The sequence below is a fragment of the Muntiacus reevesi genome, chromosome 13 (genome assembly GCF_963930625.1).
Source record: "Muntiacus reevesi chromosome 13, mMunRee1.1, whole genome shotgun sequence".
NCBI lineage: Eukaryota > Metazoa > Chordata > Mammalia > Artiodactyla > Cervidae > Muntiacus > Muntiacus reevesi.
This window is the reverse complement of record NC_089261.1, coordinates 69,698,236-69,712,259: the sequence shown is the minus strand read 5'-3', so window position 1 is coordinate 69,712,259 and position 14,024 is coordinate 69,698,236. Positions and strand designations below refer to the sequence as shown.

At 41.9% G+C, this 14,024-nt stretch overlaps 1 protein-coding gene across 3 annotated transcripts in view; it reads right to left on the bottom strand.

Annotated features, from left to right (window-relative positions):
* Positions 1–963: 963 nt before the first annotated feature.
* Positions 964–14,024, bottom strand: part of TMEM192 (transmembrane protein 192) — a 29,404-nt gene continuing 16,343 nt past the window's right edge. For 2 of the 3 annotated variants that reach the window (XM_065904404.1, XM_065904405.1), the window contains exons 4-6: positions 11,067–11,201; positions 5,428–5,530; positions 964–5,106 (exon numbers count right to left, since the gene is read on the bottom strand). In XM_065904404.1, coding sequence (XP_065760476.1) covers positions 4,968–5,106; positions 5,428–5,530; positions 11,067–11,201 — 377 coding nt within the window. In that variant the 3' untranslated portion in view covers positions 964–4,967. The remainder of the gene's footprint in view (positions 5,107–5,427; positions 5,531–11,066; positions 11,202–14,024) is intronic. The other variant, XM_065904406.1, reaches the window with a different exon arrangement.

Here is a 14,024-nt window from a genome sequence, read left to right as displayed (position 1 = left end):
ATATGCATCTGGATGTCAGGGAGGACACATCTGGAAGGGGCCAGCTTGTACACTTTGCTATAGCCATGAGGTCAGCAAGAGCAAGAACTGATGGAGAAGAAAGAGGACCAGGAGACACTAACATCAAGAAAAGTAGCCTGCAAAGGAGATAGGACAGGAAGCCAGTGAAAAGGAAAATTAGGAGGTTGCAGTGTCCTGGAAGCCTGAGTAAAGAAAATCAAGTGAGGAGAGAGCGGGGAACTGAGAGGACCACAGCAGGCAGGCCGAGGAGGTGCACTCAGTCCCAGGTAAGAGATATCCTACCCTTGGCCTTGATAAGAAGTTCCAGTAGAGTAGCTGGGTAAAAAAGCTAGGTCAGAACAGAAAGAATGGGAGGGGACAATTTAGAGACATGTTTACTACAATCTTCTTTAGGGAACCTAGGAAATGTCTTTGAGATTTTTGTGATTTGTGATTGTCATATATTTGAGGTTTGTTTCCTCAAGAATTCAAGAGGCTACCAGATTGGAGTTTTGTATTCAAGGCTCACAAGAGCATTTCTGATCAGGCTGTAAGACCACTAAATACTAGTGTCTTCTGTAAAAAGTATGAAGCAGACATAAAGTTCACTTTCTCTGCCATTCAGTTTTTTGAATGTTTATCTCCACGAGGCCTGATTTACAAAAAAAGAAGTGTATTCTTCAAACCAGATACTGGCTTGTTTGTCTGCGTTCACTTCCACCCTCCCATCTATCTTACTCCTCCCAACTGCACCCCAGAATGTAGGTTCCATGACAACAGAAACCATCTCTGTCTGACTGATCCCTGTTGCCAACACCTACAACACTTCCTGGTGCACATTAGCTCCCACAAAATGTAAGTATTAAATGAAATGAAATGCCTGTGTACAGATGTTACAGAATCACAAGTCTGTGTGCCTGATACACAGTAAGACCCATCAATACTAAAACATTAGAGTGTGGAACAGAGAAAGGTTTATTACAGATTCATACAGGGAGATGGGTGGCTCACACCCTAAGCACAAAGTTACTGAAAGCTTTTAGCAAGCCCCTTTAAAAGCAAAAATTGAGGGACAGGTAGTTAGTTGTTGCAAACTTCTTGGTGTCAGATCCTTTGTTCTTGGGGTCAGGTCATGGTCCGGTAACAATTTTCCTGTAAATCTCCACCAAATGAATGTTATTCATTTATTATTAACAGAATAATGTTACTCTGTCCTGACAAGAAAGGGCAAAGTCCCAAGGCACAACTTTCACCCTCCAAGGTCCCAGTCCTGGCTAAGAGGAGGCAGAGCTCAGCTACAGCTCCACACACTGCCCACCTGTCACCCCTGATGGAGTCGGGCATCCGACCAAACTGGCCCTGTCTCCCCAGGCTGCCCGAGTAGGGGAGACCAGGTCTCACAGACTGTGACCCAGACAAACGGACACTGCTATTAGGTCACAGACAGGTTCACTGCTGCCTCAAGGCCTGGGCCTCGGCATGGAGGGCCTGAGTGAGGGCTCTGGAGCCCTGCAGGACAGTGTCCAGCCTGCTCCCTGGGCCCGCCAGCTCACCCGTTGGCCCAAGGCTGGGTAAGCTGGCGGGCCCCCAGGAGAAGCCTGAATCTGCCTCTTACCTCACTCTCCACCTGATGACCACCACACCACTGACCCTGGCTGAATCGCTCCCCTAACGGTCCCGTGGGCAGGGCCCACTGTGGTGCTGACCAATAGCTGGGCAGGGCAACTAACAGCCGTTCATTGATGCTTGCTTGTGGGCAGGGCCTACTGAGGTACCAGCCAACAGCTGAGCAGGACCTGTTGCCTAGCAACAGGGTGCGGAGTAATGAGGCGCAGCAATGGCTGCCTGCTGAGGGCTGTGCTCATCCTGCTGTTACATGGAGACACTTTCGGTTGTCACAACTAGAGGCTGCTACAGGCATCCCAGTGGTCATACTGCTAAACATCCTATGATGCACAGGACAGTCCCCGAAACAAATACTATACAACTCAAAATGCCCACAGCGCCAAGGATGGAGAACCTTGTCTTAGAGAAAAAAGGAAAATGAATTAACTCAATTCATATAAGACCTCTGTTTGAATCTCTGGATGAAGAAAAAGGCCTCCAGCAGAAGCCTCTGTGTGTGTGTGTATACATATATATTTGGCCTTGCTGTGCAGCTTGCATCTTCCTTCCCTGATCAGGGATTAAATCTGGGCCCTCAGTAGTGAAAGCGCAGAGCAGCCCTAATCATTGGAACTCCAGGGAATTCCCAAGTCTGGGTATATTAAAATTCCCTCAAGATACTCCTGGCTTTCACCCAATGTACTTTAGGGATCTATTTGTGTCAGTCCCACCAATGCTGCAGGGAAAGAATCCAGGCTGTAGTTGAAGAGTTCATGGCAAAAGAACCCCAAACAAATTAGAAAACATTCCCAACAACTATAAACTGAAGACTATCCTGATATAGAAAGGCAGATCATGTTTGTTAAGAAAAAGAATATCCTAGGAGAATAATAAGCAAAAGACTTACATATGTACATCACAAAAGATTTGTAAAAGGACAAAGAATGAAAAAAAAAAAAGTCAACGTCATTAACATTCAAAGAAATGCAGTAAGTCATGATGCTACTGTCATTTGAAACAATTTTCAAATTAACAATATAGAAATACATCACAGCTATAAACATACACACGCACTATAAAATGTACATCACAGCTATAAACATACATACGCACGATAAAATGTACATCACAGATATAAACATACATACGCATGATAAAATGTTACTCCACCTGCCTTTGTTCATTCAGCACCATGGACTCTGCCACCCATTTTCCCATTCCACCCTGACAGTCTGATCCTCCTGAAACTAAAACCAATTGCCACTTCCCTGCCGAGAACTCTTCAGTGGGACCCATTCCAGCGCAGGGTCAGGGTCCCCAGAATCTTGGTTGTTCCTCCTCCCAGTCCTGCCTCACACTTTGGGCTCAAGTTATACACAGCACGTATGGTCCTCAGTAGCTATCGCACTTCTTGTTTACTCATGAATTTCCGTGGAGTTCCTAAAGCTTTCTCCTCCCTGCTCCCCGCCAGAGAAATCTCTGACCTGGAGCCCCTGTGGTATCTTGCGGTTGCTGCCATCACCTCACACCGCACAGAGTCTGGAAATCCTAGTCCTCTCCTTAGAGTGTAAGTTTTAAACAAGGACTGTCTCACTAATTTTTGTATCCATGGTGCTAGCACATTGTCTCTGGTGCACAGAATGATTAACATTTAAACTGTTTGTTTCATTCTTTTTAAAATTTCTTTTATTGTTTGAAATGTTCAGCATTTTGTTCAGAAAAGTGTGTTGGTGACTACACAGACATCCCATCAGAACTTGAGTGTTCTAACATTTAAACTATACTTTTCTCTGTAAACCAAAGTTCATCTCATAACCTTAGAAACTGATGATAGATGCAAATTGAATTTGAAAAATATATATGAGCATTAATCACCTACCACCAGTGCTTTCCTTAAGGAAAACACCTAAAGGCAAAAGCTCTCCAGGGCACAGAGACAAATTTCCACAGCTTTGAGAAATGCTAAAAGGAAGGAAAAAAGAAAAAAAGGGACGAAGAGAAAGTCAGGAAACCTGGATATAATTTCAAATTTAAAAATACAACTTTGGGTTTAGTTTGTGAATGCTATCACTTTTGGGGACTCAGTGGGGCTGACTGCAGGTGACAAGCAATCAATCACCTGACCTCAGCAGAAAATCCTGAGAGTGCTCTGAGAGGGCTGTATTTGAAGGAAATAGACGTGTGCCATTTCATAAGTGTGGGAGGACCCACTGAAATCATTCTTTGTCAAACAGTTATGTATAGCTCAAAGATTTTTAAATCAAATATTCACTATTCAGCTAAATACAAAAGAGATTTTTAGCAGCATACCTAATCACAAATATCCCCTCTCTCGTTAAGCATTCAAGCAAGAAGTTTTCTGAGGCAGCATGGAAAGGTGCCAAAGCAAACTGATTAATGAAAAGGGCAAAGCAGGAAAAATGGAGGAAAAATGTCATTTACACATAGAAATGCTTCATTTTATCTGAATAATTAGATATGTTTAATATCTATATATAAACAGTTGATAAGACATTTTTTCCCATAATTTTTAAGTATAATCCAAGACTTAAAAAAAGTTCTTTTTTTTCTTTCAGACAAACTAAAAGCCACAGAAGACTCCTTTTAAATCAGTGAACTTATTGATTCAATGAGAATTGGTCAATACTGAAACAGCAATCTCTCAAAGAAGGGTCAAAGGAAAGAAAGAGAAAGCCTGAAGTCGTCTCCGTTTCAGGCGCTGCCAGGCACAGCCCCTGCTGCAGTCACAGGCGGCACCGGTTGGCCTAACACTGCTCCAAGTAAACTTCACATCTTCTGGAGGATGGAAAACTGTAGGGTTTGGAAGGTAAATCACCTAGTGGGAAATTCTTTATAAAAACTATAAGGGCCAAGGATATCCAATACCACAGAAGCATATAAAATACATAGGCTCCATGGAAAAAACCACTAATCATGAGAAATGATGACTTCTCTCACCTGTATAAAACTGGGAAAAACTCATTTGATCAAAACCCTATTTTAAGTAGGTTGTCATGTCAGACTTTCTTTACAAAAAGGCAAATTATCACCAAGTTTCAAAGAGTATGGAAAAAGTGTTGCCCAAGGAGATGTTTAAACTACACTTTGACCTAGGATAAACCAAGTGGTTAAATAATTTCAAAATGTGCAAAAGATATATCTTCCATGAGTTATCAAGGCTCTTCAAAGTGCCTTTCAAATGATCCATGTGTCCCACTTATTAAACAGTCACACAGGTGAGAATCAGATTCAGGTTTCCAACAGAAACTGTAGAATGGTACTTGGCAAAGCTGCAATCTCCTGTGACACCTTGTCAGGGAGTTGATCAGTCTTAAGTGACTCTGGTTCCTCTGGAATTGCTGTCAAATCCCACTTGGCTGAGAGCCGAGGTCAGAGGATGAGAAGGACAGCAGCCGCTGACTGAGGAGCGCGTTGTGCCGCTTCAGGTACACTATGATGTCTCCCTGCTTCTCCACAACCTCCTCCAGGCTCGAGAGAGGCCTGCATAGAACCAAGGTGGCCATGGTTACATATGTTCACCAACAGTCTCTTTGCTAATGGAGCCCTACTATTTTTCAGGTTTTTTGAAGAAAATTTTGTTATTTCTCTTAGACGTCACAAGCCAAAGCAATATCCCCAAATGAGATTATTTCTTTAGACTTAGTTTCACCACAGCTGAGAGGAGAGAAATCAATCAAACACAGTTGTAAACATATTCTAACATATGCAGAGTCCTAAACTCCAAGCATCAGAATGGTCTCTAGATTTTTAGATGAAAAACTTTTTAATTCTCTTTCTCTAATCTTGCACTCTTGCACATACCTGAATCCAGTCTCTGAGGTAATATTGTTGTAGTAAGCATAGATTTTCTCTTCTTCAAGTACGTCAGGTTGTGGTTTGGCTTTATTAAATTTTTGGATTTTCACTAAAATAAGAAAGTCATTATTGTCAGGTTATCCAATCACAAAAATTTTTTTAATTCCATTTATTCAAATTACATTAGGAATTGCCTATTCTTTTCAAATAAAATGTAAAAAAAAAAAAGAAAATAAAAAGCACTTCATAAAGTGAAAAAACAAAAATGGGAAAAATCAACTAAAAGGGAATGGAAATGCTGATGCAGAGAGGAAGGAGTAGAGTCAGGAAACAGCCATCAGCGGTCACTGCCAGGAAGTGAAGACACATAGAAGAGCCAGAGAGTTTGGTGACTTGGAGGCCACTGATGAACTTGAAACCCTAATCCCAACATGACTGTCCTTGGAGACAGTGCCTTTGGTGAAGTAATCAAGGTAAAAACAAATGGGATTGCTGATCTGATACGTGAAGAGACACCAGGCATGCACTTACACAGAGCCAAGGCCGTATGAGAACAGAGTGAGAAGGCAGCCACCTCCATCCCAAGGGAGAGGCCTCAGGAGTCATCCTTGCCACACCCTAATCTCAGATGTCCAGTCTCCAGAACTGAGAGAAACTAAGTTTGTGTGTCTTAATCATCCAGTTCTGGACGTCCCAGAAGACTAATGCCACTGGCAGAAGTTCCCAACCTCAGATCTGTCTACACACCTGCATGTCTGAATAACAGCCACTGTCCAGGCACCTGCTCCAACTGTGTAACCACCCCAGGACACGGCTGGAGTGAGCACTCCCACCAGAGATGGTACAAGGAGACAAAGAGGCTGAGGCAGGTCTCCATGATAGGCAGTGACTGCCCTTGAGAATTAACTCTGCAGCTCGAAATGCGTGGAGTATTCAGCATGTGTGGAGGGGAGAGGAGGGGAGTTAGGCCCTGGCACAATTTTTAAAAACTCCACAGGAGTCTTTCCTTTCCTGTAATAACCCTTGAGATATAATTTACATATGATGCAGTTCACATGTAATTCTTTTAATGGGTACAGTTCAATGGTTCAATACATTCAAAGAGTTGTGCAGCTATCTCCACAATCAATTTTAGAACATCTTACCACCCCAAAAAGAAGCTTGGTTTCCTTGAGCAGTCATTCTTCATGTAGCCCAGCCTCTAGGACGGGGCAACACTTACACATCTCTATAGATGTGCCTGTTCTGGTCATTTCAAGTATTATAGAATCATATTATTTATGACTGTTTTTTCCTGTGGGCATAATGCTTTCAAGGTTCATTCATACTGTACATGTCAGTGCTTCATTTCATGTACTCCTTTTTTTGTGCCTGAACACTATCCTCTGTATAGACAGAATATCTTTTGTTGGTCTAGTCATCACTTTATGCCTTTTGGGTTGTTTCTACGTGTGTGTGTGTGTGTGTGTGTGTGTGTGTGTGTTGCTCAGTGATATCAGACTCTTTGTGATCCCAGGAGCTGTAGCCTGCCAGGTCCATGCGTGTGTGTGTGTGTGTGTGAGTTGCTCAGTGATATCAGACTCTTTGTGATCCCAGGAGCTGTAGCCTGCCAGGCCCATGGAATTCTCCAGGCAAGAACGCTGGAGTGGGTTGCCGTCCCCTTCCCCAGGGACTCTCCCAACCCACACTCTAAATGATGCTACTTGGAACACAGAGTGCAGAAGTAGGCAGACGCCCAGAAGTGCACGTGCTGAGTCATATGTTCAATCTGCCATGGAACCACCAGGACCCAAAGATGATTTTGATGCGACTCTCAGCTGAGAACAAGGCAAAAGAAGCTTAAACAATGATGTTAAAGAGAAATGTGGGAAGGTTAGGAGATATGCAGAGGGTTCACCAGAAAGGACCAGAAGCAAGTGAGATGCCAAAAGAACGAAGTGAGGGAATGTAACAAGAAGCCCTTGACTTTAGGGAGATGGTCAAGAGAATTAGAAATGAGAAGCCCCTCACACAAAAACAGACACATAGATCAATGCAGCAGGATAGAGAGCCCAGAAATAAACCTATACACTTATGGCAAATTAATCTATGGCAAAGGAGGCAAAAGAATACAATGGAGAAAAGAAAGTCTGAACTTCAATAAGAGGTGCTGGGAAAACTGGATGGCTACATGTAAAAAATAAAATTAGAACACTCTCCGACACCATATGCAAAGATAAACTCAAAATGGTTTAAAGATCTAAATGTAAGGCTGAACACTATAAAACTCCTAGAGGAAAACATAGGTAGTATAGCCTGACATAAATCGCAGCAATTTTTTTTGGATCTATCTCTTACAATAATGGAAATAAAAGCAAAAATAAACAAATGGAACATAATTAAGCTTAAAATCTTTTGCAGAGCAAAGGAAATGATAAACAAAACAAAAAGAAAACCTAAAGAATGGGAGAAAATATTTCCAAACCAAACCATGACACCAACAAGGGATTAATTTCCAAAATATAAAAACAGCTCATACAGTTCAACATCAAAAAAACAAACAACCCAAACAAAAATGGGCAAAACTCCTAAATACACATGTCTCCAAGAAGATATCAAAATGATCAACAGACATGAAAAGATACTTAGCATCACTAAATAGAGAAATGCAAATCAAAACTATAATGAAGTATTGCCTCACATCAGTCAGAATAGCCATCATCAAAAAGTCTACAAATAATAAATGCTGGAGAGGGTGTGGAGAAAAGGGAACCCTCCCACACTATTGGTGGGAATGTAAATTGGTGCAGCCACTATGGGAAACTGTATGGAAGTTTATTAAAAAACTAAAAACAGAGCTACCATATGATACAACAATCCCATTCCTGGGCATATATCTGGAGAAAAAACATGGTTTGAAAGGGTACATCCACCCCAATGGTCATTGCAGCACTATTTACAATAGACAAGAAATGGAAGCAACCTCCATGTTCACTGGTGGAGGAGTGGAGAAAGAAGATGTGATACATATATACAATGGCTTACTGCTGCTGCTGCTAAGTCGCTTCAGTTGTGTCTGACTCTGTGCGACCCCAGAGACAGCAGCCCACCAGGCTCCTCCATCCCTGGGATTCTCCAGGCAAGAACACTGGAGTGGGTTGCCATTTCCTTCTCCAATGGAATACTAATCAGTCACTAAAAAGAACGAAATAATGCCATTTGCGGCAACATGGATGGATCTAGTGATTATCATACTGAATGAAATAAGTCAGAGAAAGACAAATATATGATATCACTTATATATGGAAACTAAAATATGATGCAAATGAACTTATTTGCAAAGCAGAAATAGACTCACAGACACAGGAAACAAACTAGGATTTCCAAAGGGGAAGTGGGGAGGGAGGGATAAATTAGGAGTTTGGAATTAACAGATATACACTACCATACATAAAATAGATAAACAATGAAGACTTACTATATGGCATAAGGAACTATATTCAATATCTTATAATAACTTATAATAGAAAAGAATCTTAAAAAGCATATATATATCTGAACCACTTTGCTGTACACCTGAAACTAACACAACACTGTGAATCACCTACACTTCAATGAAAAAAAAGACACGAGCAGCCCATTGGCTCCCAGTGGCACAAGCACAGTGCCCTCATCCACGAGCATGCAGGAGTGAGCACTGGGCTCCACCATGCAGGCTGGGGGAGTTCAGCAAAAATGATGAGGCCACCAAGGGGGTGGGCAGGGTCCCGGGGAGAAAAGAATGCATCTCGAGGAGGGAGCAAACCACCGTGTCCCGTGCCGCTCTGCAGATGAGGGGTGAGACCTGACTGCCCCAGGAGGCTTGCTTCTGAATCGGAGTTACGTTCATATGGCATCTCCTTATAATGTTGTCTTCCACATAATAACTCCTAGATAAATGAAGGAACTTGGAACAACTTTAAGTTTCTTGAATTCAGGAACAGAAATAACACTTAACAGGGTATTAAAATAAAAGTTAAGAGGCAGACATGAAAGATGTAGCTCAACAATATAAAAATGTCCAACTATCAGACTCATCTTTGTAGGTTTTTTTTTTTTCCTGAAGATATTCCACTTCTTAAATTGAAGTATAGTTGATTTACAATGTTGTGATGATAGTTTCTGCTGTTTCTGGTTTTTAAAATAAGATGCATGCAGTCAGCATTTTACGGATCACAGGCCAGGCAACAACATGAGTGCAATCTACATAGAACAAGAATCTTCCACTCTTTCTTTCTGCTACAATAAGCCCAGGAGAGCTCTCACTAAACTGCAGGACATGGGACATGGGCCTGCTGCCCTTACACTCCTTTCCTCCTGAGCTGAAGCCAGAACATCAGGGGTGCTAGAAGACTGGTAACTGAGCAGCAATTTTTGAAGCTTGACTTGTTTTTAAACAAATGGTGAGCTAATCAAATCACAAAGTTTTTAAGTTTCATGTTCCTAATTTTTTCCTGCAGAGGCAGTCCAGTGCTCAATGAAAAAATCCACTTGTATTTCCAGAGATTAACTACTTTACTACAGACAAGTTAGTCAAGTTTAGGTTAGAATTAGTGTATCAAAGAATCACATCATGAAGAGTTACTATCCACATTACCAAAACTAGGCATCTTTTAAATCTTTTTAATATAGGGAGGAAAAATGCATGTATCAGGAAATTAACCTTAAATTTTTTGTGATACACTTCAGTGTATCATAACAAAAGCAATATTTGCCCTAGAAGTCTCAATTAGAGGCACAAAATAGTAAAATGGAACACCGATTTTGGTCCACGTGACTTTTCCTTCACAACTGAAGAAATTATCTCTTTCAAATGGGACAGATAGGGTATTTTATTGTCACAAAACAACTGTTGATCAACACTACCATTATTAGCTGTAGTACAGATTTTGGTGCATGTCAATATTGCAACAGGAGTGAAATCGTGATTTCTTCCAGGCTTGGATTTTTTTCTGTTCAGAATCCTTCCACCTATTTTTCATGTTAACATACTTGAAGCTTATTTAATTTTACCCCTCAGACTTTTGAGAGACAGCCAGACAGAGCAATCAGACAATTCTAAATTTAGAAAGAAGTGGGTTCTTAAATGGTTTATCAAAAATAAGTTTGGTCTAAATGAAGTTTTCATGTATTAACTTATTTACTTTCATTTTTTATTATGATTTTGACCCCACCAGCATGTGGGATCTTAATTTCTGGATGAGGGATAGAACCCATGCCTCTGCAATAGGAGTTACAGAGTCTTAACCAACATGACCACCAGACAGTCCTATATTTTGTTATTTTCTAACTTAAAGCCAGACTTACATCTCAGTTGCCTTTGAGGATGCAGAATTTATGGATTTGTTTTAATCATTTCTGTTTTTTAATGAAAAGCCTTCATTCTATTTCATAAGAATTTGTTGATGACACAAATTTAGAAATATGACTCACTGGTATGTTCCTAGTGGTTTGAAATTAGAGGAGTTTGGATGTGGTCAGCAATGAGAGACATGGGTGCTCAATGGGGTCTCAGCCACGTAGAAAAGCTTTCCTGCCAAAAAGGTAAACGAGCTGGACTTCAGGTGGGGATGCAACCTGCAGTTAAAGACCTTTCTCAGTATTAACAGGCTCCTTGTCATGCTCACCTGTGTACACAAGCAGGCACGCCAGGGAACAGATCAGCTCCAGGGCCAGGACGGCCAAAATGAGGTCCAGGTACCATGTGCTGGGCTCAGGGAAGGAGTGCTGCAGGCAGAGGAGGAGGAGGAGCGCCGTGCTGCCTGCAGGGAGGAGATGCGCACAGCTGGGGCGCAGCCGGGTCCCAGGGCCCGGCCACCACCACAGCAGGGGCACCACAGCACGCGCACACCCCCAGTTACTCAGCAAGAAGGAAGTGAGAGGATGGAAATCAAACACAAATAAACAGCACTGCCAAAAGTAAATGATGCCCATAACACAAACAGAGAAGAATCTGGACTTTCTTAAAACTCAAGGAGTAAGTTTCTACGAGGACCCAGTGGCCCCTTCTGGTCATGCACCATAGTCAAGGGCAGGGCAAGGGTCCAAAAAAACCCAGGACACGCTGCTGACCTTGGACAGATGATCCAACACTTCTACTCGGCTGTGACATGTGGGATGACAGTACCTTCCTCACAGAGCTGCTATGAGGAGTAAATGAGTTTGTGTGTGAAAAACACTTAGAATGATGCCTAGCCTATAATTATTCAATAAATAAGAGCTGTTTCCCCCTGCTCAGATATCCATTATTTATTTTTGAAGATCATTTTAACTTCAACCTGTACGTTTATTTTGAAGACTATCAAAGCAAAGTTTCGGCTTCCCAGGTGGCTCAGTGGTAAAGAATCTGCCTGCCAATTCAGAGGCTGGAGGAGTCATGGGTTTGATCTTTGAGTTGGGAAAATCCCCTGGTAAAGGAACTGGCAACCCACTCCAGTATTCTTGTCTGGAGGATTCCGTGGACAGAGGAGACTGGAGGGCTACAGTCCATGGGGTCACAAAGAATTGGATGTGACTTAGCATGCACATGCATCAAAGAAAAGTTTAGGGGCAGAAATCATTCCTATAGTGCTTTATCTTGGATTTTCCTAAAACTAACATATTTATCTAAATCTGATCATGGTTGGGGAGATGCCTATTTGACTTACCTTTTACTTCTTGGTACAATGGGATGATTCTGAGTCATGATTTTAAATAACGTATCAGAAGCCCCTCTACACAAAGCAATAGTCCACCACAACTCCCCAAAGCCTCTCTTACAAAGGCCAGTGTCTTAGCATGTTGACCAAAAGCTCAATTTATGAATTAGTTTTATGTACAAGGAGTATTTAACTTTACAGCTTTAGGAACAGGAAAAAACTAGGGAAAACCTCTGCAGGGAAAATAAACAGTTTCCAAAGGATTTTTGACATCCTGAGAAGGCCTGTGTGAGCAGGGTGGCAGGTCACAGGCTGAACTTGCAGGCAGCAGCAGAGACTGCTGAGGTAAGACACTCTCGTGGGCTTCTCTGGTGGTCCAGCGGTTAAGAACCTGCCTGCCGATGCAGAGGACACGGGTTCAACCCCTGGTCCAGGAAGATCCCACATGCCTCGGGGCAACTAAAGCCCGAGCGCTGCAACTGCAGAACTCTAGAGACCGCACTCCATAGCAAGAGAAGTCACCGCAATGAGAAGCTGACACACCACAATGAAGAGCAGCCTCCTCTCACAGCAACTAGAGAAAGCCCGCGTGCAGCAACAAAGACCCAGCACAGACAAAAATAAAGAAAAAAAAAAAGACACTCTCCTGAGTGGCAAGCACTGCAGACAGTGAGGGCACCCCACCCACCCCGCCCATATCTCAGGGAAGGGTCAAGGTTTCAAATCAATGAAAAAACAACTAAACGTGCAACTTGCTATGTAGCTAATAATATTTGACAGAGTTCAAGATTAAGGAAGGAGAAGAGACAAATTAGATAAATACTTTCAGCTTACTGGAAGGAAACCAAAGCCCTTTCTCCAATCTCCACAAAATAAAGTAAAATCAATTTATTTTTCTCTCTGCAGAGAAAAACAAGTGTCAAGATGAAGCTAAACAATACCCAGAAATACTATCATAGGCAAAAAAAAGAATGGTTACACCCTTCAGATTAGCTGGAAGTTCTATATCCTCATAGATTTATGTTCTTTTTCTTCAAATTAGAAAATATATATATATTTAAAGAAAATAGAAACAAAGTAAACATCTGTGCCAATCTCTTAGATTTTCTGGGTCCTTATATAAGCAACTTAAAAGTTAAGGGTCATACATATAGCAATAATTTGCAAGTCAGAAGAAAGGCAAAAGATAGCTAGGACATGGAAGCAACCTAGATGTCCCTCGGCAGATGAATGGATCAGAAAGTTGTGGTACAAATACACAATGGAATATTACTCAGCTATTAAAAAGAATGCATTTGAATCAGTTCTCATGAGGTGGATGAAACTGGAGCCTATTATACAGAGTGAAGTCAGTCAGGAAGAAAAATGCCAATACAGTATATTAATGCATATGCATTGAATTTAGAAAGATGGTAACAGTAATCATATATGCAAGACAGCAAAAGAGACACAGATGTAAACAGCAGACTTCTGGACTCTGTGGGAGAAGGCGAGGGTGGGATGATTTGAGAGAATAGTGTTGAAACATGTATATTATCATATGTGAAAGAGGCCGCCAGTCCAAGTTCTAAGCATGAAACAGGGCACTCAAAGCCGGTGGCACTGGGACAACCCTGAGGGATGGGAGGGGGAGGGAGGTGGGAGGGGGGTTCAGGATGGGGGACACATGTGCACCTGCGGCTGATTCATGTCAATGTGTGGCAAAACCACCACAGTATTGTAAAGTTATTAGCCTCCAATTAAAATACATAAGTTAAAAAAAAGATTAGACAATCTCTTGGTGGGCCTCAACGGTACTATCTCCAGACCATCACCAGAGAAACTGAACAGTCAGTATACAGATAGGCTTCCACTTTTGCTTTGTCAGAGGCACAGAGCATAGTGACATCTTCTGGCGAAAAACAAGTACTGCACATTATTGCACATCAGTCGTGAAGTGAAAGTTGC